Source organism: Sus scrofa, chromosome 14 (genome assembly GCF_000003025.6).
Source record: "Sus scrofa isolate TJ Tabasco breed Duroc chromosome 14, Sscrofa11.1, whole genome shotgun sequence".
In the NCBI taxonomy this organism is placed as follows: domain Eukaryota; kingdom Metazoa; phylum Chordata; class Mammalia; order Artiodactyla; family Suidae; genus Sus; species Sus scrofa.
This window is the reverse complement of record NC_010456.5, coordinates 91,516,383-91,543,872: the sequence shown is the minus strand read 5'-3', so window position 1 is coordinate 91,543,872 and position 27,490 is coordinate 91,516,383. Positions and strand designations below refer to the sequence as shown.

General features: G+C 50.5%; 1 protein-coding gene across 4 annotated transcripts; it reads right to left on the bottom strand.

Moving 5' to 3' along the window:
• CXCL12 (C-X-C motif chemokine ligand 12) lies at positions 16 to 27,490 on the bottom strand. Of its 4 annotated transcripts, none has more exon segments than NM_001009580.1 (4): positions 16 to 145; positions 20,730 to 20,816; positions 22,977 to 23,094; positions 27,311 to 27,421. In NM_001009580.1, coding segments are annotated over 4 exon segments (351 nt in total). In that variant the 5' UTR covers positions 27,372 to 27,421; the 3' UTR covers positions 16 to 60.

Genomic DNA, 27,490 nt, shown 5'->3' with positions numbered 1-27,490 from the left:
TGGACAGAGTGCTAACCTTCCCTCAGCAGAAGGTTCCAGGAAATAAACATCCCGCCGTCCTCAGCTCCTGCTGGTGATGCCGACAGTAGTGCTGGCCAGGCTGCTTCCCAGGGCAGAGGTCAGGCCCGAGAGAGTGGGACTGGGTCTGGAGGGTGACAGAAGACATTCCACACAGTCCCCCAGAGTCCCATCCCATCAAGTAACCTCTGCTGGTGGCGATGTCTTTAAACACCGTCTTAGGATCGGAGTCCCCAGGACACTTACTAATCCTGGGTTTTTCCTCCCAACTGAAGCTCCTGCAGCCTGCTGCCCTCAAGTTCTGCAGGAAACTGAGTGAGTAGAGTGAGGTCTGCCACATACACTCAGAGAACCCCATTGATTGAATGTTAAGATTAATTAACAGAAGTGTTAAGGAGGAGTAAAAGGAGGCAGTGACACGGAGGCTGGGTCCACAGCGATGGCTGAGAAGCAGAGGGAGACGATGCCCAGGGCTGGGAGCAGCAGATGAGCAGGACACCCACCCCCACAAGGCTCAGGGACAAGTCCCCCCTCCTCCACTGCTAGACACCCCTCCCACCTCCATGTGCCACTCTCTCTCCACGTGCATGGAAAGCTCCCTGTGCAGGCTGGCGGGGCGGCGGCAAGGGCAGGTGTAATGAGGCGTGGCGGTCCAGAGGGCTGCAGGAAGCTAGTAGAGAGTTTGAGTTTGAATTAGTTTTTCAACAATCCCTACAGCTTTGTCCCAGGTCCAGAGCATAGGCTCGCTGTCGTCCTGTGGCCTGGATCTGCAGCTTCATATCCTCCTGGCCCTGTGAGAAATGCACCCCTTAGGGGCCACCTGCTATCAGAAATTCTGGGGATGCAGCCAAGAAGACTGTGTCCTAAGAAACACCAAGGCAATTCCGATCATCTCTCGAATTTGAGCGCCTCTGGTCCAGGGCAGTGATTTCCACCTTGAGGTTACCTGCAGAGCCAGAAAAAGTACTACTGCCTGGATCCCATCCCCAGACTCTGATTTCGCTGCTCACAGCCTGGGAATCATTGTCCTTGTGGCTCGGGCTGAGCTCCTGACCTGGGCCTTCCCCCAGGAGGTCTCTGCTGCCTCTAGATCTGCTTTTCATATCCCTTTGCTTTCCTGCATTTCTTTCACTAAGTCGTTTTTGATTTGTCTTCTCTTTTTTTTTCATCTACTCCCTGAAAATGGGTTAGGGTGATAATCTTCTGTCTAAACATTTACTGACCAAAAAAAAAATTTGCTTAAACAAGAAAGATACTTGCAAGCAAATCATCTGTCTAGGGGTTTTTGTACAAGTATGTTAAAAATAGTATATTCCATTTTTTCTAATGCTTCAGTCTGTAGTCTTGGGGACTTAGAGTGTTCCACAGTAAACTTGCTGAGCTAAATTGGAGCTCCCGTCATGGCTCAGTGCTTAATGAATCCGACTAGGAACCATGAGGTTGCAGGTTCGATCCCTGGCCTCTTTCAGTGGGTTAAGGATCCAGCATTGCCATGAGCTGTGGTGCAGTTCACAGATGTGGCCCAGATCCTGCGTTGCTGTGGTTGTGGCTAAAGCTCTGGTTAGACCCCTAGCCTGGGAACTTTCATATGCTGTGGGTGCGGCCCTAGAAAAAACAAAAAAATTAAAAAATAAACTAAATTATTTTTGAAGCAAAATGAATACTATACTTTATGTTAATATATTAACCTATGTTGCAAATGTAACTGCATGAAAGTGTTTAGAGAAATATTAGCTTGCCACGTTATTAGAATTATGCTAGTTTGACCAATGCAAACTCCTCAGGGCATTGTAAGCAACAGCAATGAGGTACTGCTTTGTAAATGGTTAACAGGTGACAGTTTTACTGCCTTCCTTCTTGGGAGAGTAGGAAGTTAGCCTTTGGCTAAAGAGAAGGTAAACAAACTTGGACTTGGCCCTGTGAGGGGAGAAGACTTCCAGAGAGACAAGGTTGCCAGCTGCCCTTGGAGGGCATCCTAGCGGGGACGGCTGGGCTATGGTGTGAGAGTGCCTGGTGGAGCTGGCACAGAGGGGGAGAGGAGGACAGACCACAGACACAGACATATGTGACCAAGGAAATGGATGTGATGCAGAGATCTGTGGGGTTTGGGGGAAATTGGGTGGAGCAGAAGTGGTTATCCGAGAGGCATCTTGGTGGAGGGGAGGGTCCAGCTGAAGAATACATAGAGCCATGGGGTGGAAGGTCTGGGAGGAGGCCTCGAGCAAAAGAAACATGCATTTGAGGACCCTGGACAAGGCAGGAGTGAGATGTGTGATTGAGGATGGAGAGGGTTAGTGGGGATGGATAGGGAGTTGTGGGAAGTTCTCAGAAGGTTTCAAGTGAAGGAGTGGTAAGATCCAGGCAGAGTACTTTTTTTTTTTTTTTTTGTAAATAGCTGGACCCACAGCATGTGGAAGTTCCAAGGCTAGGGACTGAATCCAAGCCACAGCCTCAACCTGCGCCAAAGGCTGCAGCAACACTAGACCCTTAACCCACTATGCTAGAGCCGGGGATCAAACCTGTGCCTCCACAGTGACTGGAACAGCTGCAGTCAGATTCTTAACCCACTGTACCACAGTGGGAACTCCCAGGAAGAGCATTTTTATTTAGTGCCTACAATGAGTTCACATTTTATTGAGGACGCATGGGAACCCCAAAGCAAGGTGAAGCTGCTCTTTCTGCTCCAGAATCCAACACGTTGCTACCTTTGAGATACTTGCCACTCTTCAGGGAGGAAAGACATTGAATCCAAAATCCTAAAGCATTCAAGACCATTACAAAGGCTTTCCTCACATCGTTTAAAATTAAATGTCTAATATTATTTTATAAATTGTTTTCCTTTCATCCATTACAACTTTTGTGTGTGTGGTTTTTTTTCGTTCAGACTCTTCTTAAATCTCTGCACGTCTTTCTGCATCATGTATGATCTCCACTCGTCACAGTCAGGGACTCAAGTAGCCTCTTTGCTCCCTTTCTGGATGCTGGGCAGTGCAAAGGTCAGAGAACCTGTCTTCCCCGGCCCTACACTTTCCGGACATGCCCAGAGTCACAAATCAGGCTGGAGTTGCTGCCAAAGGCTGGCCGCAGCTCCCTGACTCGTGCAGTTTGGGTTGGCTGGGTCCCTGAGATGGGCTTTCACATAAGCGTCCTCAGTTCCTGCCACAATTCCCAAGCCCAAACCTGCTGAAGATGCCCTTTTCTGTCTTGTTTTGTTTCACTTTGATGCGAGTGGTGTGAGCAAGAGAACAAAAACAATGGGGAAGATGCATTTCATAGCTGGAAACCTCACAGCCTTGTCCCCCTTTGGTCTGGTTCCTATAAAACAGCCCACAGTGTGCACTGGGAGAAGAGGAGATGCAAGCTGTTTCCCAGCTGCCTTGGGCATTTCTTTGTATCCTTCTAAGCCACCTCTGTGTGGGGACCAGGTTGGGGGGAGTGGCTGAGGTTGAGGGGTCCCAGTGGAGGGCTCTGTCTTATTTTACTTGAAAACTGTTTTTGATTGTTTTATTTATTTATTTATTTATTTTGGATAGGAGGCCATCTGGCTGCTCTGAGAAGGAGTCCATCTTTGTCACACTGGCAAGAGGTGGTGCTGGGGTCCCCTGGCAGGACAGCTGGTGAAATAAAATGTCTGAAGCTGGAATAGTTGGGGATAAAGGGCTAAAATTGGGCATTTGAACTCCAGAGAACATATATGTTCAGGGCGGTGGCAATCCGTGGTTTGTGAGCCCTCAGCCAAATTAAGAAATGGTAAAATCCAGATGAAAGTTTTTCTGTTCACAGGTAAAGGAGCAAATGTGATTTTTAGAGGTGCCCTGTGTGCTGAAAACTCACAGGGATGGGAGGCTCCTGGGTCCGGCCCAGAGCTTGGGTGTCCCAACCCTGCAGGTCAGGGAGCTGCAGCCCATGGCAATGACATAACCTCCCGTGTTCATTAAAATATTCTGTTCACATGTAATTAAATTTCTTGCAATAAGTGCGTGGTGGCCCCATTGTGAAGGCTTAGGAGCTGGACTTTTCCATGGAATTGGGCAGAACTGGTGACTCTTGAGGGTAGACCCAGGGAACAGGGCCTAAAGCCCGGGATGAGTGGGAAATCTTAGAGGAGGGCTGAGCTAGGAGTGAGGGGGCCCTGAGGATGGGTCTGAGACTACACACAGAGAGCTGCCTGGGGATGGGAAAGGGAAAGGAAGTAATGGGCTGAGCCCCAGGTGGGTGTACTGTGGACCTGTGAACCCTAAGGTCAAGGACAGAGACTAAGCCCACAAATTGGGAGCAATTCCTAAATCCTGGCTTCATGAGAATGTCCTGCCCTGGATACTTCAGAAAACCCGGGTCACCCCAGCAAGGATGCACTGGGAGACAGGCCTGGGGAAAAAGCCCAAATAAGGGGGCTTCCACCCTTTATTCAAGCCTGGCCTCTGGCAAAGGAACAACCTCAGCAGAGACAGTTGAGGGGACAGTGGTCACCAAGAGCATCTGGGACTTCACCAAGATAGAGATTTGATTCTAGATGGAGGAGAAGGAGGCAGCCATGAGAAACAACAGAGCCTCATATTTGCAGGGTTTGAGGGGCAAAGTCAGGGAGGGAAACCCCAATTCAATACCACACCCCCTGGCACCTTAGCCTCAAAGCTCCCATCACTAGCCATCAAACCCATACTACTCAAAGAATGGGATGGATCTGGTCCGTGTCTGCCTCTGCTTCTGGGTGGCCCTGAGCAAGTCGCTCCCTTTCTCCTGGGTGTGTCAGGCGGATGAAGTCATAGATCTGGAGCAACCAGTCCTGATTCTGGCACATAATCAGCATGTGGGGAGACTTAGCGGATATCGTTCTTGTCATTATTATACCTGTTACTCTTTATCAGCCTCTGCTCTGGCATCTGAATGGCATCACTGACACCCTTGGTTGCCCAGGGGACTATGTCCTATCCTACAGTTTCCCTCTTTGGGAATCTTAAAGTTCAAGGCTGCCCCTTTCTGGGACTCAGGCTTCAGGCACTAGCTCGTTGTGGCTTCCTGGGTGCAGACCAGGCTGGGACAAGTCAGCAGGGGCTGCATGAGCTCCACACCTTTGGAACTGAAAAGGCCCAATGGTGGGGATTTGGCTCCCACCCTCCTGCCACCTGAGAGCATGGGCCTTGGCAACTGCTGGGAAAGTATTTTGTGGGTTAGTTATGATTTTGTTATTCTAGAAAAGCCTACAGTTATTTAGGAAAGAAAAATAAAGTAGCTATTTGCTGTAGACTGTAATTGTAAATGTATTCTGATTTTAGAAACATAAGAATTTTTGTTAGGCTTTTATGAAACCAATCAAATCTAGCCAGAATTTGCTCAGCATTTCTTCTAAATAGACTTGCATTTAAGGTCCGGACACACCCTTGGGCCCCACAAGGGAGAACCAGATCTGAAGCCCAATAGCCACTGCCCACCACCTCTGCCTGGGGTGCTGTTTTGCAAACTGCAAGGATGGGTCATCTAGGGCCTGGGAGCCAAACATCCTAGGATCAGATCTGGCCTCCCTGTGTCCTGGGTCTGACATGTCAAGGTTCCGTGACCATCTTATACCTCAGTGCCAATGGCCCTCACACGGGAATGAGCTGGTCTCTCTTGGGACTGTGGGGCAGACTAGAAGCCTGTGCTTAGAAAGTATTGCAGCGGGCCTGGCAAGTACAGTCTGCTTGAGAAGTGTCAGCAGGATGGAAAGCGCCTGACCAAGGTGTTTGTTTGTCTCCACTGGGAACTCTGTCCTGTCCTCTTAAGGAAATGCACAGTGAATGCATTAGCCTACAGCTCCCCTTGGCCTCCTGAGCAGGGGGCGGCCACACCCCTAGCTGGGCAGGTGATCTGTCAGGGGAAGAACTGGAAGGAGCTGGTCTCTGGGCAGCCTGGTTCCCAGGTGTGGAGGCCCAGGCATGGCACTGGGGGTTCCCACAGTGGCTGGAAGGACAGCCACCCCCCAAAGCTCAGGAATGTCCAGAATGGTTGCTTCCTCATGGCCTACAAGCCCATGTGACCTGAGCTGATATTTCCACATTGAGAAAAATGCCTGGGAAGAGGCTGGGACAAGGTGAGAGCCCGTGGCTGCATCTGGGGCCTTCCAGAATGACCAAGACTGGTCATGCCTTCCCTTGAGCAACCTCCATACCTGCAGTGCAGAGCTTGGTACCCAGTCCTCACCACCACTGACCCTTCCTTAGCTCTCGGCTCCTCGCCTTACCTCCTCCCCAGAGGATCGGCCATCCCTCCCAGGTATGGCTACCAGCATCTGTTTTGGCCAAGCCAGCACCACCCAGGCACAATGAGGACTCCACCTGGGCAAGGCAGCAGGAGAGGCATGGGGAACCCTAGATGTGAGGCAGGGAGTCCCCAGGGCTCTGGAGTTTGGAATCCCTCCAGTCTGCCACTTCCCACTTATGTCCATTTGTGGAAGGACAAAGCCTTGGTTTCCTGTAGCTGATCCCTGCTGATTGTTCTTTTCTGCTTGCTATTACTGGAATCATGTTCCTCCAGGGCCCTGGCTATGTCCTAAGGTCTGGCCAGCCATCCACTGCCCCAAGTTAGGCCTGTGAAGAAACACCAGCAGAGGAGATCTCATCCTGCGCTGGCTGTGGCCATCTTTCCCCCCATTCCCCACCTCCCCCGGCTGCAGAGCCCAGCCTTACTGGGCCCCAGCCCAGCACTGACCACTTCTGTGTCTGCAGAGGGAGTGCACGCGGGTCCCCACAGAGGGAAGGAACACTCAAGAGGAGGCACATCTGGGGAAAGGGATGATTCTTTGATTTAGACTCAAAGGGAAAGAACTGCGATAGTTTTTCACACCGTAGGGACTCTGGGGAAGAGTCAATGACAGGGGATTCCAGAGAAGTGACATGTGTGTGACCACGGATGTATGGACATCAGAGTGAGATGAAGTTGGGTCCAAATAATGAGTGACCAGTGTACCCTCGGGTGCACAACTGAATGCACAACCTTGTGAGGTGAGCATTGCTAGCTTTATTTTAGAGATGAGCAAAGAAAGGGTCAGATGTGTTACCATCCTGTTGATTTATCAGGCAGTCATTCAAATAATATTTCTTTAGTACCTTCTATGTATCAGCCACAAAGAATAATTAATTGGTGAAACAGACCAAGCCCCTCTCTTCCTATGTGGTATTAACCCCTGTGGGGAGGCATTCAGCAAGCAAGTAAATAGGGCAGGCGGTGCTGTGAGGGGAACATGCAAGATAAAGTGGCCGCTGGGGCGTGTGTCAGCGAGGGGCTGCTGCACAGGATGTCTGCCAACGCTTTTCTGAAAAGGTAATGGTGATCAGAGATGGAAGGAAGGGAGGAGAAACCATGTGGTTTATAGGCAGAGACCACCAAGTGCAAAAGTCCTCTGCCAGGGGCAGTCCTGGCCTGGTCCAGGGAGAGGAGGCGGGTTTGGCTGGAGTAGAGAGGGGTAAAGTCGAAGAGAGGACAGGGGCCCGTAGGTGTAAAATTCTATTGGCCATTGGAAGGTCTGAGTAGGAGTGACATTGGCAGACACTGTGACAGGCCACACTTGCTGCTGTTGAGAGGTCACTGTAGGGCATGATGGCCACCAGCTAGGGGGATAGTGTAGGGGTTCAAGTAGGATACAGATGTGGCTTGGATCAAGGTGGTAACATGCGAGCTGACTGGGTTCTGGACATAGTTTGGTGGTAACTAATTGGGTTTGTTAATGGCTTAGCTGAAGGTTGTAAGATAATACAGTAAGTCCAAGATAACTGAAGACTTTGGCCTGAACAATTGGAAGGAATGGAGTTATTTGCAGATTTGGGGATGAGAAGGTTGGAGGAAAGTGGGAATTAGGAGTTTCATTTTTCATATGGTAAATTTCATAGGAGGAGCTGAATTTATAAGGTGGGAGTCCAAGAAAGAGGTTGCTGAATTCCCTAGCCTTGACATGGTGTTCAAGGCCATCGAGAGAGTGAGTGGGTTCACCTGGTCTTAAGAAGAGCATCTGAAGACTGAGTCCCAGGGTGTTTTTGTCTAGGTGATGTCTGGAGGATGAGGGGGAAACAGCAAAGAGACACGAGCAGGCATGAAGCCGAAGAGATAGTCAGGAGTGGTCTCCTGAGAGCCAGCCAGAAAATGGTGATCTGTGATGTCCAGTTATGCTCAGAGACTGAGGAAGCAGAGAAGTGATAACTGACCATTTGGTTTCCCAACAGGGCTCTGTGGTCCCCTGGACAAAGAGCAGCTCTAGTGCAGTGAGTGCAAGGGTCAAAGTTCTACTTGGAGTGGGTTCAGGAAGGAATTGACGGAGCATAGGCAAGGAGGTACTCGTGGGAAATAAGGCAACTCTTCTGAGGACTTTTATGTGATGAGAAACAAATACTGCAGAAGCTGTAGGGGGACATAGGGGTAGAACATACAGCATAGAGGCTGCTTTTACTTTTGCTTGGCTTTTCTCTCCATGGGAGCTATTAGAGCATGTTGGCATGTTGTTGGAGACAGTGAAAGATTTATGGTGCAGGAGACAGGGAGGTCACGAGAGATGTCCTTTTGCAGCTAAGAGGACCTGGGCTCCACTTCCAGGTGAAAGTGGTGACAGTGAGTATAGAGGGCACAGGCTGTGGATCAGAGGGGAAGCTCAAGGAAATTCCCTCCTTTACTTCTTCCTTTTATTCTAACATGAAAGCCAGACCATCAGCTGAGAGTGCAGAGGGAGAGGGGGATGAAGATTGAAAGAGAGAAGAAAGTGTGGTATAAGCATGGAGGAGAAGGAGGAGCAAATGGGATGGGGTAAGTGAACCAGCATCCCTGCTGCTCTAAGGACTCACTTCTGCTAAGTAACAGGAATTTAGAGAGACCAGGCAGTGGGGATATATTTTTTTCTCTGAGCTCCATTCAGCCACAGAGGTGTAGGCAGGCGCGGTGTGGACTGAGTTAGATTTAACTGGGGAAGGGTCATGCAGCAATTCACAGCCACTTGCTTTCACTCCAAAATCTAGAGCTCCTCCCATGCAGCCCAGTCCCTAAGCACACCTTGCCACTCTACCCGCTTCCGTCTGAGTCTACACTCTGCTTTGTTTCTGTTTGTTTCATGGGCCAAGAGGTAATTGTAACTAATTTGCTCTAAAATGAGTGTTAACTCGTAAAAATGTAGCAGTGCAAACTCCCTGGAATTTGAGGTTAGCTCCAGTCCCAGGTAAGACTGGAGGGCTTGGGTGTGGCTTGCCCTGGAGGCTGCCGCTAGGGTCTGTTGATGCTCTGCAACTTGGGGACATCAGCTCACACATCAAATGTTTGTTAACCACCCACTATGATGAGGATTCTTCAAAGCACAGAGAACAAAGCTCCTCCATCCCAAACACACATCACAGAGCCTACAGGGGTTGCCTGAGGATGGACTGCTCTCAAGAATCCATTGTCCACTTTGTTCTTCTCATTGGATACACAGCCTATGGGTGGACCTCAGTCTCCCCTCCACAGAGCTGGGGCTGGGCTGGAGCTCTCTGCAGGCTGACGTTATGTTGGGCAGGTTGGTTTGGTGCTGGTGAGTGCCTTCAGGGAGGGAGAGTATCTAGGTCCTAAATAGAATCTGGGTACAGAGGCTTAGGGGATGCCTCTGGGTCTTTAATAACCTTTTTTTTTTTTTTTCGCTTTTTAGGGCCACACTCACAGCACATGAACGTTCCCAGGTTAGGGAGCTCCAGCTGCCAGTGGCGGCCTAGGCTACAGCCACAGCAATGCAGAATCTGAGCCACGTCTACAACTATACATAGTAATGATGGATCCATAATTCACTGAGCAGGGCCAGGGACTGATTGACCCCACATCCTCATGGATACTAGTCAGATTCATCTCCGCTGTGCCACAATGGGAACTCCTCATCAACATTAATAGAGTAGCAGGTACAGGCCTGAATGCCCTTTCCTTGGAGTTCAAGCTGACTTCAGGGAGAAGGCTCAGACAAGACCCTGAGGAGTTTGGAGAAGGATTAGGGTGTTCCTTATGCAAGTGCCAGCTGAAGGACAGAGCCTCAAGGCTCCCTGCCTACCTTGCCCACTTGACATAATTGCTTCTAGTGATGGTAATTTGGGTGTAATTAGCAGAAATCCTCATTCTAGCTCTCAAGGGGGATTTATTTGGAACACATGGAACCCAAGGGCAGGGAGTGTGGCTGGACCTCCCCAGCCACATCTCACCTCCATCTAGAGCCACCTGCTCTCTCACCCCCCTTCTCCCTTTGAACCTGTTACATCCAGCTGTAGCTCCCTCTGCTTCTCTGTCTCCAGCTACCTACACTCCTGAGAACAAGGTTCTCAGTTTTAGGCACAGAGAAAGCCAAAGAACCTCATGAGGTCTGAATCACAGCTCTGCACTCCTGGGACAGAAGACTGGACCAGGCAACCCAGGTTAGGTGTCCAACCACCCAATTGCTATGCAAAAGGCACCCCTTCATCATGCTTCCCAGCTGTGGAAACCCCATCCTCATGGGGGCCCAGCCCTTTCCAGCTACTTTTGTAGTTTGTGCCCTACACAAGGGTGCAGCAAGGGAAGCGAGGGGACTGGAATCCAGCTCTCTCTGCCCTCATGCCGAGCTCCCCATGGGAGCTGCGCCTCTGCCCTGGCAGAATAAGCTCCCATTTCTAACTCACAGTGGGATGCCCCATGGCCCACAATGGCAGTCTCCCTGGATCAGCAGATCCCCCCAAATAATCTACTTCTCTCAGGTCGCAGCTTCAGCACTTGTTTTCAGGGCCTTGATGGTGCTTTAAGCTTCCCTAACCCCTGGCTATACCCTGACCTACCCACACCACACTTTACCAAGAGGCTCACTTAACCACAAATCAGGCTCCCCAGACTGCAGGCTCAGTGAAATCAAGGGACAGGCGGGCTTGCTCACCACAGTAGGTGTACCACCCAGTCCCCAGCCTGGCGTGGCAGGTGTTAGTGGCTGGCTGAATGAGGGCCATCCGCTGTGTAAAGCACGGTAGGCCATAGACTTTTTTTTTTTTAATGCAGTGTCATTTGGAAAAGTCAACATCCTTCTGGAAAATTAACCAGGTTGTGAGTCCTGGTGGTAGGATAGTGGTGGACTGTTCTGGAACTTAGCACTGCATGGGCATCAGGGCACCTATAAGATCCAACCCTCAGGCTTCTCCCCATCTGTCAGTGAAGAGGGAGAAGGTAAACTCTTAAGGTCACTTGTAGCTCCAGCTGGTATCAGAGCTTTGCAGAGGGGCTAAGCAGAGGCAGGTAAGATCTTACTCTAGTGCTGTGCTGCTGACCACAGGAAACAGCAGAGGGAGGGAGGAAGCGAAATGGCTTCCACACACGCTCTACCCCAGCCAAACCTCGCAACTCTCAGTGATACTAAGCTCCAGTGTTTATATGGGAGCCTGCGACTCAGACGTGTCTGAAATCACAGAGTGAGCAGAGATAAGACCAGGATTCAAGCACTGGTCTGCCAGTCCTCACTCCCACGCCTGTCCCAGGACACCACAATGCTTCTTGTGGTGGCCTCCCCAACCCTTCTTCTTCCAGCCCATCTGCAACTTAGTAACCACATGGCAGCCACCCAATAAATAAGCTGATGGTACTGAGCACATAAGCGACATGCGCATGTCTAGGCCAATGGGCAAGAGGGTCTGGAAGACAGAACAGTCTGGACTCGAGCATTTGGGTCTTTCGTGCTGGCCTCTCCTTTCCAGCGGGGTTGGCTGTGGATGAGAGAATGGGGTAGAAAGTGAAGGGTGACCTCTATGAGGTCAGTATCCTGTCCAGAGGGCTCAGCTCCTATTCCCAGGGTCCAGGGCAGTGCTGGCTGAATCAGCCACAGGACAGAAAATACAAAGGGTGCTGAGTCCTTGGCCATGCCTTCTGCTAAGCTGGAGAAGTACAGAGTGGAGGGTTCCTTCCACAGAGCTGACAGGTAAACACCCAGGCCCTTGGGCAAAACCACCCCTCTGGAGTAGAAGGCTGACTTGCCTTTAAGAAGGGATTCCATCAGAACTAAGGACATTCAGAGAAAAGGAAGTACCTTTCCCTCTGCTAAGGATGCAGGCCAGGAGAGGCAGTTATGCCCCCAGAATTCTGGCCTTCGATGAGTGTGATTACAAAGGCCTGTTTTCCACTAACTGTTGCAGCTAGGATTATATAAACCCTCTGTGCTGGATTTGAGGAAGAAAAACCAAGGATGGAGAGTTCCAAATGGTAACACTAATTTCAAACCGTTGGCGCTACGTTTGAATACATGTCTTTATTAGGAAAATTATAAGTGCATATACATCTTTTTCATTGATATGACTTCAAAGTAGAAATTGTTTCTCAAAAGGAGTTGTTACTTGTTAAAAAAAAAAAAAAAGCACACTGCATACAGGAAGCTGCCTTCTCCTGGACCATTTTCACATTATGTGGGAGATGCAATTTAAACAATACAAAATACAGTATTTCTCACATTTAACACTGAACCCATCACTGCTCAGAGACTGAGAGTCCAGCGAGGTTGCAGAATAACAAGTTTTGTGTGGGAATTTTCAACTTGGCAATGTCAGTGATCTCCTTAGGGAACTTGAAGGTTTCTAGGGAACATGTCCCCAGGCTGGGGCTCCCTTGGAATGGGGCAGGTGAGATGTGTAGAGGGATCAGGACCCCCCACACTTCTCTTCCAGCTACAAAAGGCTCCACCACCTGGGAAAGGCAATGCACTGGCAGTCAAATATCCCATGGTGCTAATGCCAGGCAATAGTCAAAGGGAGAGGTCAAAAAGGAGCCAATGAAAAGGCTTGGCAGTTCTTGGACTTCACAGAGGAGGGACTGCAACCTTTTGCTACTCAGGCCCTCTGCTCAAAGCTGACCCTCCTTCCTCTGGAGGACAGGCAGATAAGCAAAGGGCCTCTTCCTGAGCCTCCTCGCTGGGGTCTCAGCACCTGGCCGGAGCGGGACAAAGAACAGTGCAAACAACACGAGGCACAGATTCAGACTCAGTCTGGAGTCTTCCCTGCCTGGGTCCTGATGCAAAGGCTGGTGGTGGAGGACCACCCTAGGGGCTACAGGTAGCTCAAGGGAAGGTCAGGTAGAGGCAGCACTGGACCAGGAGGAAGAGCTGGGTGACCCCTAATCAAAATCTTGCACTGCACTTGTATTTTGAAAGCAAAGGGAGATCAGGAGAGCCTTTTCCTTTGCAAATGGACTATTTAAATGCATATTTACTTTAGCTGGTCAGTCTCCACTAGAAGCAGATTGCTAGTAGAGGAATTGTCACACAAATCATTTTCACTGCAGTTTCTCCTTTTATCTATTTTTCCCCCTAGGGGGAGAAACAGAAATTATTCTTTCCTTAATTATGGTCAAGATTTAGGGCCCTGTGAATTTACTGGAGAAAGAGGTTGAATGGCTCTGGTTCATGGGTTCCAGAGGAAGATGCTTTCAAATTTTCCTTGAGATTTTAAAATATCTTCATTACTTGGAAAATGACCCTTCCACTGAAAATTCCATCATTTCATGGATAATTCAGGAGCTCTGTAGTGACAGGTTAATTTCAAAAGAGGGTTTTGCGACCAGTTCTGTATCTCTTATAACTAATAAATGTCCCTCCATAGTCTTTTTTTTTTTTTTTTCAATATAACAAAGCTGGTTTGAGGATGTGAGTTTGTGGTTGATGGATTTGCCGTCTGCCATGAAGATCCAATTTAAAGGAATATTTATGGAAATGCTTAACACATGTTACTGATAACCCAAAGGTTATTAAATCTAAGAACACCTACAATTTCAGATCATTTTACTAGAATATACTTTCTGCATGTTACTTAGTTATCCTAGTATATTTTACTAGAATATACTTTCTGCATGTCAATGGATATATTTTCCTGTTTTGCCCTTCTTTTTCTTTTTTTGTTTTCCTACTTTCTTAATTTAAAAAAAATTACCGGAATCTTAACCAGAGGGGAAAAGTATTAATAAGACCAAATGAAAAGCAAAAGAAGCAAAAACCCCTCCAGTGCCGACCTTTTCAGAAAGTAAAAATTTTAAACTGGAAAGCCACTGTTCTCAGGAAAGGGAAAACACCCTAAATGTCAGGATTTAATTTTAAGCTACTTTCCCAACCAGTGCATCCTTTTCTAAAAGGAATGCCTGTTCGACATCCTGGAAGCACAGAATGATAGTGCCATTGTGGAAGGTGAGAGGCCATGGGATTGTCAAGTGGTGAAAAAGGTGAGGTTAGATTTTAATTGGGAATGAATCTTCACATCCAGGATTGATTCTTTTATGGATCGGGCTTTCAACCCCCCCCCCAAAAAAAAGTAGAAAATTCTTTACTTGATATTCCCCAAACAGTGCTGACACCAGGAAAACAAAACTCTCTGTAATTCTGTGATACCAATAATTATAGAAGTCTTGAGGGACTGCATCCTCGGAGGTCCATACTGCTGCAAACTGAATTCCCTTGGGCTCTGTTGATTCCCCCATGGCTTTGTGACCAAGGTTCCATGCCAAAGGATCACAGCTCTAATCAGAAACCTGGTCAAAGGCACTGGGGGTGGGGGCATCTCCTCCTTCTCAGCCTTTGCATCTCAGGAACTGACAGCGCATGCACCAAGGACATTGATTTTGAACAAAAACAAAGGATTGGACAACGGACAATATTTCAAACAAGACACAGATGTGCACAGTGTTTTCAGGACTGGGTAACACGAGACATTTTGATTTGCTTCTTGGTGCCCAGTTTAAAGTAAAGCTTTGGTCTTGAGAGAGTCCTTTTCCGGGATCATGGAGACAGTCTTGGATACACATGACGATGGATGAGAGAGAGAATGATGGGAAGGACGTGATGGGATGCAGAGGAGAGCTCAGGACGAGGGCTGCATCTCACTCTACCCTAGCCTCACACTTCTGCCTGCCTCAGTTCAGGGGGGCCCTGCCTTGTTCACCAGAGAGGCTGACCCTAGCTCTCACCCTCGGAAAGGGTGAAGCTCCTGCCTGGCCCCCTGGAACCTATCCCCCTCCCACCCCTTGCACAGGGCAGCCTCCACTAGGGTCTGCCCATGCTGACTGGTGCTGACACCTCCCAGTGGCTCTCCACCCTAGACATGGTGATGCGGGCAAGGCTCCATCAATCTGGAGTTCTGGGGTCCCAGCCTGCACAGCTCAGACAGACACAAAACTCAGGAACCTCTGGCCAGATGAAGGGTTCCGTGCGAAAGATATTATAACAAAGCAAGTAAAATAATGGCCTTAGTCTATGTTCCTATCTGTCGCCAGTGACACTGGATAATCAAACTAAATGAGAAATAAACACCATATATTTGGCTACATAATCAAATGATGAAAGTAAGGCAAAATGTGCAAGACAAGGCCTTTGGCAATGTATTTGGCCCTGCCTGGGTGCAAGGGGCAGCTCTAGGCCCTTCCTAACACTGGTTTCAGACCTGGGCTCCTACTGTAAGGTTTCCTCAGGCGTCTGACCCAACCTGCGCCTCTCACATCTTGAACCTCCTGTTAACAAGAACAGAGGGAGACACCATTAAGGCGGTTCCCGCACGGGCCAGGGGCACGCCTGATTTCCAGATCGCAGTGGTGCATCCCCCTTCCGAAGCCCTGAGGAGGTGGACGGAGTGAAAGAGACAGCATGGCTGAAGCAAAGGATGGATGGGAGGCGGGAAGGGGAGAGGGAGGTGGCCGCAGCAAGCACAGGGTGGGCGGACGAACGAGAGCACGGATGGCGTGGCACAGCGGTCACACGACAGGATGAGGCACAATGCCTTGGCCCAGCAGAGATAATGAGGCCAGGACTCACATGGGCCCAGCCCCGGGACTTGTGGGTGGCGTGCACAGTGGTCCCGGAGTTGGGCACCCTGGAAGGGCAGCACTGGGACCACGCATGGGCACCTCAGCAGGCACGTGAACGCTGTTTAGTTATTTTCAACTCACAACCGAACTTCAGTCCCGCTCTCCAGCTCTTCCACGGTGACCTTGTCTTCAGCAGGGCTGAGGCTGTGCCTGCTAGTCAGATACAGTGAGGCCCCAGGGCCAATGGAGTCATGTAAAGACAAACAGGGCCTTGCCTATGTTTCTTAACGTGAGGCCAACTCTCTTGAGTCCCCACAGCAGCCTGCGCTCTGCCAGGATGGAGAGTGGGGGTGATGCTGCCTCCCTGAGCAGTGCAGAAAGCAGTTTGTCACCTCAGGGAAGCAATAGCTTGACCCACGGTTGTTACAGGGCAAATAGCTCTTCCAGCACAGATCTGTCACCCTCTTTGGCACAGAGCTGTACTATTCCTTCAGTGCAGAAGAGACAGGGAGCTCGGGGCCACAGGCCTGATCCTCTGCAGGTGCTTTTGTAAGAATAGTGCTACCCGGCCATGGTCCCGCAGACCAGAGAGGCTGTTGGCTTCCACAGAAAGGAATGAAGCCCTAGGCAGCCCAGCAACCAGCTAGAGGCCTTCAGAGGCACCAAGGGCAGGATGAGGTAGGTGGGCAGCCAGGCACCTGGGAGCAGGCTGCCATCCCTGGGCTGGTGGGAGGGGCACAGGCCTGGGGAGTTAGGCAGATAAAGGGGATGACAATGGGACGTAGAAAGTCTTTGGCTACAGTGGCCTAGGGGGGCACTTCTCCAATTCCCTAGGCTGTGATTACAGAGGAGTGTATTAAAGCATGAGGAGGACACAGAGATCCGTGACCCAGGCAAGGACTCTGCGATTTCTTCTCCTGAAATCCATCTGCTCCATCCTCCACCCATGTCATCTTTCTAGATCCATGTACTGAAATTATAACATCAGGGGGTCTGAGGTGCAGGTGAGTGTGTGTGTCCATGTGTGACAGGGGAGGGGAAGAAGAGTAGTTATTCGAGGTGTCCCTTTTCAAAGCACCACTGAAATCAGGGCCTTGCTCTCCCACATGGTCCCCCTCCTTCCTGTCCAAATTAGAGATGCTTGGCAAGTACTCTCAGCCGTAAATCTGTGTATGTATGTGTGTTGGGGGGCTGTGAGGGCTGAGGCAGCTGTGTCCCAGAAGCTAATCACACTGCGTCAGGCAGAAGGGGGGTGGGGACAGGCTGAGTCCCCAGAGCTGCAGGCCCTTCACACAGCATCTCTGCATCAGAGACCCCTAGGACCATTTAAAGAATCTACAAAGTGAATTGCCCTGCAGAGAGGTTCCCTGAGAAGCATTTCCACGGCCGCTCTCTGGGAATGCAGAGCTGCCACCTGCTCCCCCCATGTGGTCTGCAGAAGCCCACCTGTGCTCAGAGGTGGAGCTGCTCACACAGCCCTCAGGCCTGGGGAGGGGATGGCTGGAGAAGTCCTAGCATGGGAGGCAGAGTGGTGGAGGGCCAGGCAACAGGCACTTGGGGAAAGGTGTCAGTTATCACCTGCAAAGGGCATGGCCACAGCCAGCCCTGCCCTGCAAAAGGCAGTGCTGGGCAGCACTGGCAGTGGCAAATGAGAGGGTAGAAGGACATGCCCCTGAGATTGGCTGAGACTCCTGCCCCTGGGCTAGCAGACTGCTCGGTGCATAGGCCTGGCAGCCACACACTCACCTCAGATGGGAGTGCAGATTCTAAGTGTGTGGAGCTGTATGAGCTCTTTGTGGTCACGGGCCTTCCCAGAAAGGGAGGGAAGGGCAGGGTGAGAGGCTCAGCAGCCCAGGGTGATGCTGCAAAGAGACCTGGACCACATTAGATGGATCCCCAGGCTATTCTGGAGCCCCAGGCTGTTCTGGATAGAGTCCTGAGCACACAAGCTCCATGTCAAACACCTCAACCCCAATCTCTGCACAACTACTTTCTTAATTAGCAGATCAGAAAGGGCCCTGAAAACCACATAGACACAGGAGCCAGTGTGGCCCCAGGAGAGGCAAAGCACTGCTCCCCCGTGAAGTCTGCAAGCCCGCCCCGGGGGCAGGGGGGGTTCTGCCCTGGAGGAGGGTTAGAGCAAATTTACAAAGCGCCGGGAGAGACAAGAGCAGAGTGCACTGTGGTCCATCTCGAGGTGGCAGATAACTAGTTTTTCCTTTTCTGAGCAGCCTTTCTCTTCTTCTGTCGCTTCTTTTTTCCTATCTTTTCTTTTTTCCCCACTTTTTCTTCTCTGCGCCCCCTTAGATAAAATTAGTAGAACCATTAATACTGTTGAAATAAACAAGAGTCTGTCTCAGTCTGCACAAGATTTAAAACTGGCCCGTGTATTTGTTTCACCCTGTCTTTAGTCTCAGGCCTGGAGGCCCCTGAGCAAAGCACTGTCACTACTTCATTAAAATAAATGAGACATTTCCCCCCATAACAAAAAATTTTAGACAGGCTTCCAGAACATGGATACCCGTGAACTGGTTAGAGCAGCTGCCAGTGTGCCAACTTGACCCTGGTTCCTGCCATTGCCTGAGGCTTCTAGCAGAGACAAGGACCTCATATCTAAAAGGGTGTGAAGGCACGCCCAGGGCCAGGCTGGACCCGGTCTTCTATCTCATCCCAACCTACTCTCCTAGGGCTTTTCTCCATCTCAGCGCAGAGCTGAACTCTGCTTTTATCTTAAAAATCTCTGCACTTCAAATCGAATAAATGCTTTGGAGGTTGGAGGCCCAAGGTTCCGGCGGCCATCCAGGAGAAGAGAAAGAAGGGAGTAGATCCCACCTTCTCCTTTCTGGATGCCCGTGGACACCCCTGGGAATGACTGGGATTGTTCTGGAGAGCAACGGAGAGAGCTGGTTAGCAGAATTTTATTAGAGCAATTTTATTAGAGCAATTGGCTCTTGACTGTCACATTAAAATGATTCAAGCTGAATGGTATTTAATGATTCATGGGGTAAGGCCACCTGTTCCTGAGAAAGCTTGATATTAACCATGGGCTGGAATTATGGGATTTTTACATGGGAAAATGTGAAAGTTGGATATTATGAGAGTTGAGTCTCTGGAGATTACATGGGGATGTTAGGAGAACCAAGGAGGAGGAAGGGGAAGAGGAATTAGTGAGTCAAATATTATTCTTCAGAAAACTAGCACCACTGCTTCCATTGGATTAAAAAAAAAACAACACAAAAGCTTGAGTGGCAGATCTAATCTGCTCCTGAGCAAGGCCCAGGAGCTGTCACTCGCACCTGAATTTGGCAGAAGGGATGCAAGGCACCTGACCAGCAGGCCAGCTTATCTTCGTACATTCCAGAAATGTGTGTGAGCCCCAGGTCTGACAACTAATGGATTTTTATCTCGGGTAAATAAATTCCCACATACAGTAGGAGGCTTATACCATGAAACAATTAGCATTTTATTGCTAGTGCATATAATGTCACATTTGATACAATTTTAGTACAAGTGAAAAAATACACTGTGGCTAACATTAAAAAGCTGCAATCACACTGATATGTTATATATATTTCTTTACAAATTGCCAGTAGTTTACGATAATAGAGAAATGTAACCTACTGACATTCATATGGCTCCACTTCAAAGATATGAATTGTTTGACTATAAATATATTCTGAAATACATTTGTTTACTAAAGAAACATTAAAAAACTGTGCACGAAAATATATATAAAAAAATGCCTTGCAAAAAGTTACAAATACCACCAGGCCCATCTGTGGATCACATTTATGCATGGGAATTTCATCTTGCCAGCATTTCTGATTGGAACCTGAAACCGTGTTGTGGCTTCAGGAGGAGGGGTTAGTGGCAGGAGGCTCATTTATTCATCTGTTTTTTCACTTCTGATTTCAGAAACCTCAGAGTGTAGAGAACCTCCGTGGCATACATAGGCTTCAGAGGCAATCACAGTAACCAAATTCCTCAAAGTGAGCTCTCAGATTGAAAAATTGCATTTGATTCTGCAAAGACTGTCTTTCATGGAAAGGCGGAGATGTGATCTCATACCCCCAAGAGAGGGCCAGCCCCATTCTGGAGGAGGCCTGAGAAGGATCTCACAGAGGGCCTGCGGGGGAGGGGTGGGCAACGGGAAGAGGGCGCCTCAGGGTGGGAGCCCTGCGTTCACCCTCCCCCTACCGGGTGCATACAGAAACGGAGAGGCAGAAGCAAGATGAAAGCATGCTCTGAGAGGCAGGGAGAGGCTGGGAAGGACCCGGAGAGGGTCTCTGAGCACAGTCCCCAGTGATGGCAGTTCTACAGGGAGCCTGCCCATCCAATCACTGAGCTTGGAAGAGGAGGTGAAGGTCATGGCCATTCCCTAGCACTGGTCAGTACCTGCGCTGTCAATTCAGGAGGGGCGCCCCCTGCAAGGGCCGCCCACAGCCTTCCTCCCAACCTCAGTCTCTGGAGGAAGGATGTTTTTCTGAGCTCCCTGCTTGGCCATCACCTGACTGTGCTCAGACTCCCCAGGGGAGAGGAGGAGAATCTCCAAAACAAACCAAATACAGATCTTGAAGTAATCATCAATTTCAAAAAGGATAATGAGAATGATGATGATTGTGATGATCATGAGGGAACTGACTGGTAGGAGATGCTGTTGCGATGATACAATTTCTTAGAAAAACCCCAGTTATAAAACAGCCAATGTGAAGGGTATGAGGCATGGATGAATACACACTGTGACACTGTACCATATGCTATAAATGCAGTTGTCTACATGCTGGGCAAGCCTCACGCCCATCCCCAGTCAATGTGCTGCCCCCCAGGCACACCCAGACCTCACCATTCAGGCCTTCCTCCCCCACACCTGTGCCCTTTCATCTCTCATACTGGTTTAGCTTTCCTCAAGTGGGTCTAGTGGAAAGTCCTTTTTTGGTGGTTGTGCTTACTTGTTTAAAGCTTTCTCCAGGTATTCCTGAATCCACTTCAATTTTGGGTCAATGCACACTTGTCTATTGTTGCTCTTCAGCCGTGCCCTGCAAAACAGAAGAGGCCACAGTGTGCAGCTGAACGGAAGGGAGCACGGCTATGGCCTGACCATCTGCTCATCCAACACCCGGGTTGGGACCCTGCTGGAGCTGGGTGCCCCGCTTGGCAGGCTCAGGTTCAGAAGGAACCCCAGGTGTGCTGGGGAGATGATGCAGGCTGTGCTGCCAGTTTTGCCCCAGAGACCCAGAGATACTGGGAAGTGACAAAAGTGTATAAGGGGTCCATGGAGAATTCACAGAGGGAAACTTTGTGATGGCTTTTGAAGGATAAGTAGGAGCTGGACAAGTCAAGGGGGAGGAAAAAGCAAGAACAAATATGCCAAAGGGGGTCACAGCTGTTGTGGAGGAATTTGGAAGACAGAACTCTCCAGAAGTCTGTGGCCAGATGTAAGGGACAAGGAAGTGGGCCCTGATCTGCAATTATATTTATTTATGGGAACTTGTGGAGACTTTCAACTGGAGGGTGACAGAAGCAGATTTTTATTTCGATGGGTCATCTTGACAGTACATGACAAACAGACTTAGAAGTCAGCCTGGAAGGAGGAGACCTACAGAAAGATATGGTGCTAGTCTGGGGGATGGGGAAAAGGGCGAGGGCAGTGGGGGCAGGGACAGTGCAGGGGCCAGTGGGGCAGGGAAGAGGGAGAGAAATAGTGTAGGTAGTTTGCCAGCAAACAGTTTCCAGAGAGATTTTTGTAAGTTCACTGAATGATCATGGTCTCATGTTTTCTGATAGTTCCTACTGCACTTTCCTCCTGCTTCTCATCTCCACTCAGCCACCCTCCCTGAAACCTCCTGGAGGAGAACCTAGATTTCTCTCTGGATCCCTCTGGGTCCCAGGTAATCTCAAGCAGCCTGAGGACACCATTGCCCAGCCACTCAGGGTCTGTGAGGACAACTGCAGCCAGTACGGTGGCAGGGGGACACCCACGGGACTCTTCACACAGCCTGCCTGTTAAGCCAATGAGCTGTACAGAGAGGCATGGCTGGAAGCAAGGTGGATGGAGGTCCAAGTCTGGGTACCACTGTTTGTTAATGCTGTGTCTGCCCAGACAGATCTGGGACAGACCTGAGCTAGTGGGCTTCAACCTCAAGGTGGATTCTCTGGGCAAGGGAGCTAATCAGCAAAGGAGGCTGATGCTAGTTGACTTAAACACCTCTCAAAGGAGAGAGTATTTTATTATAAGTAAAAAAATTGAAAAAAAAGCATTCATCTTCTTGTGCCCTAAAACATATTGTAAATGACAAACACATTTAAGGCAGCCAAGGCTAGGAAAAAGACAAAGAAAATCAAACCTAAAACCAGTTGGTGTAGGGTAGAAAGCTGTCAGGTAGCTTTTGTTCCAACTGCTCTGTCCCCATCCTGCTGGGCCTTTTCAGGAGATGAGCTCTGCCTACGAGACCCTGAGTCTTACCTCCCCAGCATCTAGACACATGACTGAGCTCGCGGCCAGCAAGCATGGGGACACTGTGCAGGCACTGGATGGCAATGGATGGCCAAGTGTGGCTCCTTCCTGCCTGTGGCCCAGCCTCTTGCACTCAGGAGAGATCTCTGTGTCTCATGTATGTGTGATTTTGGTGTGTCTCATTTCCCACATGAATGCCACTGACACCAGCAAAACTAAACATTTGTGTGCTGTGTTTTAGAAAATGCAGTTAAGTGAGATGTTAACCTTGAGTTTCATGAAGGTTTAATGATGACTTCAACTGAATTTGGGTCTTACGAGTTTGTGCTGATGAGGGATTAAATTAGGGCCCCAAAGCCCCGAAATTGGCAGGATGGACAGAACTGCTACTAGCAAAGAGCTGGCTAATTTGCTATATTTCAGCAAGAAGAAATTCTGGTGGAGCCCATGTTTCTCCAGTCTAAGGGCACATCCGAATGTGCTCCCAGCTCTTGCACGAAAAGGAAGAAGCTTGGAAAAAAGAGACAAGGGCCTGTGTGAGCACAGGACTGAAGGTTAGGGCACCAAGGATGAGTGGCTTTTGAAACCCCTGCCTGGTGGTAATGTCAGCTGCCTCTAATTAAGTCAAGTTCAGGCCCAGACACTTGGCACATGTCATTTCTCTAGCTGGAACAAATCTGCAGGTTAGACATCCCCATGCCCGTTAGATGTAACAGCCCGGGAGGATGATGTTCAGACTTACACGATCTGAAGGGCACAGTTCGGAGTGTTGAGGATCTTGAGATGCTTGATGTTGGCTCTGGCAACGTGGCTCTCAAAGAATCGGCAAGGGCATCTGTAGCTCAGGCTGACCGGTTTCTCTAGAAGAGGTTAACAAGAACCAGGCATCAGCTTATTATTATCCTGCCACGCCGTGCAGATACAAGTGGGTCTGGGTCTGCAGCCAAGGGGTCAGAGGGTGGAATGATGGTAGGAGGGGGAGCAGTGGGAGGAGTCATGGGTGCATCCTGGCCAAGACCTTTTCCTTGTGCAGCACAGTGAGTTCTGAGTGGGCTCAGGCTCAGCTTCTACAGGGCAAGAGGTCAGAAGGACCTCAGGAGAGCTGGGCCCTGGGAGGGAAGGGAAGTTAATATAAGAGCACCCCCCTGCTCAGGTGTCTCAAGATAAAGGGGCTTTTTTTTGTTTTGTTGTTGGCTGAGCCTATGGATGTGGAAGTTCTCAGGCCAGGGATCAAACCAGCACCACAGCAGTGACAATGCTGGAACATTAACCCACTAAGAGAAAATCACAGCAAAGAACTGTTTCAGTCCAAGGTGCTGAGGTTCCTAGTTCTTTTTAAATTAAACTCTCCCAGGGCCAACTGAGAAAGACTCCCCATTGGGGACTGGGGAAATGGGAGGAGGTGCAGGGCTGGGTTGCTAGGCTTGCTCTCTCCCTGCCCTCCCCCCTCCCCAGGAGCCAGGTCAGCTCCCCAGGGAATGCTGGGAATGCTGCCCTCCCCCACCTGCAGTCTCCTCTCCTCACATTTACCTTAAGCCCAGGCTACCACAAAAGAATCCCTCCTTGGCTTCCTACCTGGGAATCCCCAGAGGGCAGGCGAGGGCCCACCTTCTTTCGCCCTGCACTTCCAGAGCAGGGGGCAGATGTGGTTCCAAGGCCTGTACAGAGATGCTACAGCCTCCCTCCTGGGTCGGATTACAGCTTTGTTTGCCAATTCACCAATTTGCAAAATGCCATAATTGACACTCATTAGTGTAAATTAGCAAAGGGCTCCTGAGGAACCCACAGCTCACTCCGTAGGTCTAGAGTTGCAACCCCTGAGGGGTGTATGTGTGTGTGTGTGTGTGTGTGTGTGTGTGTGTGTGTGTGTGTGTGTGTGTGTGTGTGTGTGTGTGTGTGTATACATACGCATGCGCATTCTCTGCAGATTTTTATCCAAGCCTTACTTAATACCCCAAATTATTTGAATTTGTGGATCCTTTCATCAGGGATTAAATGTATGTCTGAGAATATTTAGTCCAGAGGGTTTTTGTTTGTTTGTTTGTTTTAAATTTGCCTGTTTACAGAGCTCCCAGTGGTTCTGAAGTTCTGTACTTTGGGGCGAAAGAAACAAAGAAGCAGAAGGAATCTGTGAGTGAGGGACTTAATTTTCTTTTCTACAGACTGAATTCAGTTGAGGGGTGTCATGGCCTTGGGTACAGCAGGTCTATTTAGCCATCAAGTCAGGGGGAAAGCAGACTACATGGCCCCTCAGGACCAACCTGGACTCCCTAAAAACTAGGAAGGAGAAAGCCTGGCTTCAAGGTGCTCAGGGACTCATGACCCTGGAGAGCCTGGTGCAGCCTTCATCTTTACACCTGGGCTGAGTCCAGAAAGTTTCTGCCGGGCCTGGCTTTTAGCAGCTGCTGCACTGGGTCCCTGCAGGGGAAGCCAGTACTGCCCTGTAACCAGATCACCTGCGAAAAGGGACTCAGAGCTGGGGGCTGGGCAGCCTGGGTTAAGGAAGAGGAGAAATCTCCCCTCTCAGTGTCCTGTCTCTAGGCTTCCCCGGGAATTCTCAGGGGTCCTTCCAAGCTGAGCAGGACTGGAACATGCAGCCCGGTGGTGAGGCAGGACTGGTCCTAACCCCAGAGCAGCAAGCTGGAAGGTGCATGTCCCAACAGCTGCTGAGGGCAGTGCTGTGGTGGGTGGGGGCTCCTCCTCTCTGGAGTCTCTGAGAAGCTTTTCTGACTCCATTAACCAAGCAGCGGAGATCAGGCCAGAAATCAGAGCCCATTCTGAGCTCAAAACACAAGCTTTCTCTCTTTCTCTTCTCCCCTCTCCACCCCCTGGGATTATCCATTTCCTTCAAAGGCAATTTTTATTCCTGCTCCCAGGACCCAGTTGCTTGCCTGTCAAGTGGAGAATTTCAACAGGTTTTTTTAAAGGGACAGAGCCCAAGTGTTCTTACCAAGAGAGCTAGGTGCTGTGTCCAACTGGTGCCCTTCCTGCCAGCTTTTTGCCAATGTTTCTCACTTTTCCAACTGTTTTGGATATAACTCTGTGTATAGGCAAGAGGCTTGACTGGCCCAGATGTTACCCAGGGTCTGGGTGAACTTGGCTTCTGGTGAGTGTGGCTTCTGCTGAAGTTGGCTCTGGAACAGTCCTTCCACTCTAATGCAGAGACAGAAGCCCCCAAGCCAGAGCCAGCCCCTCCAACTAGGCCTGGGATTCTACCCCACCCCACCCCACCATGGGTTTAACCCCTGGAAGCCCAGGGCATCCAAGGAACCAGCTACTTGGTGGAAGGGAGGGCAGGAGCCAGAGCCATAGCCAGGACAAGGGAACTCAGCATGAGCACACAGGCTCCAGCTGGTTCCAAAATGCATTTTGGTTTATGCAGGCAAAGAGAGCCAGACCACCTCGGAGCCCAGGACCCAGACCTGACCACCCAGCTGCCAAGAGGGCAACAAAGACAAGCAAGCAACCAACCCTTCCCGTTGTCAGGAGGAGTCTGTGAATGTGGTCCCCACTCCTTCTGTGCTCCCCCCAGGTCAGCTGTGCCCAGGACTCAAGGTCCTAGGTCCCTGCATTCCAGTCATTTCTGTAGTTCCCCAGGGATGGGGGCAGCTAGAGGAAGCACCATTTCCTCTGACAGCAGGAGGATGCAGCTCCCCTCTCCCCAAACCACTCAATTGTTAACACCTAAGCCAGAGTGTTCCCCATGATTTGAGGTGGGGAAGCAATGTAAAGACACAGGCTAGGTCAACTTTTTCGGCTTACAGAAAAATTCTAAATTGCCTTTGGTGCTGGTGGTCCCTTGGCAACACTGATCAGCAACATGCTATACTTTTAAAAAACAATTCCCAGGTGGTCAGCCACCAGCCACCTATAATGAAGCGGAGGTTTTCAGGCCCAACCTAGCCTACTGCTCCAGGAGCTCCAGCCCTAGACAGACCTTAGCTGCATGGAGCACTCAGTGTCCTTGAACCCTTTTGCAGGATTTGTTGGAAACATCCAGCCAAGAACACTCAGCATGGCCTACCCATGCTGACATGGTTTTGTTTTGTGTGTTCAGAGGCAACAGTTTATTTTGGTTTGCAGCAGTGGTATCCTGTAACAGGACAGTGAGATTTCTCTTAAGCCTCAAAAGGAAAAAAAAAGCTCTCTCCCTCTCGCTGTGAAACGGGACACCACCTTTCCCAGTGGCCTAAGGCCTTGGCGATGAAATTTTAGGGCAGCATTCACTCCGAGGTAGAGCACTTGCTTGGCTGGTGACAAAGGCGCCAGTTTGCAGGTGTGTTTGGGGGGTGGGTAGGCGCACGCATGACCCGGATGGTCCCCGGGCCCCTCCTGGCTGACCCCAGGAAGAGGCAGGGAAGGTAGTGCCTGGATATGCGCCCAGGTTCTCCGCGTCGCTACGGACCACGGAGCTGTACAGAAGCGCAGCCAGGCGGGTGGCGCAAACCCGACAGCTGCTCAGAACGCCCGCCCGCGAAGCCTCGTTTATGTGGGTGCGTGGAAAGGACGCCACGCAGCTGCACCCGATCGCATCGCCGCCACAAGCACGTCGCGATTGAAAAGCGCTCTCTCCAACACAAACCGCGGATCGCATCCCCAGTCCGGTGCATAGCGGGGCCTCTGAGCCCGTTGGATCTGGAAACCGAGCTGGGCGCGGGAAGCCACGAACTGGGAGGTGGGCGGTCAAGGGGAGGTGGGCCAAAACGCGAAGCTGGAGACTCTGCTCCCCAACTTCCCCCTCCAGCGCGGGCTCCAAACGCGCCCTGGGCGCACTGGCACCAAGTTATACTGCCAGACCTCGCTCTACAGCTTGCCGCAGATCTGGCGGCTGCTTCCAGATTCCGGGACCCGAGCCCGGCTGAAGGGCGCGAAGTTTCAGCGCCGAGGGTGCTACGACGCGGCTTTTGAACCCCGCATGCCGAGGGAGTGCGCCCCGAGAAGTGGGCCACCTCAACTTCCCCGATGCACAGCGGCGCGAATTAGGTTCGCGCGGGACTGCGCGGGTACAGACAGGGAAGCCGCGGCCCGGCATGGAGTCCCACGCCTGCCCACGCTTCGATCGCCGAGGCCACTCACCATCGCTGAGGCAGAGCGCGGTCAGCACGAGGGCCAGCACGGCGAGGACCTTGACACCCATGGCAGGAGTAGGCGGCGAGCGGACGGAGGCCTGACACACTGGGGACACTGCAGCGGAGAGTGAAAGTGCGGCCGCAGGAGGCGCGCGCCGGGCACTTTAGAGGCGAGAGAGGGGCGGGG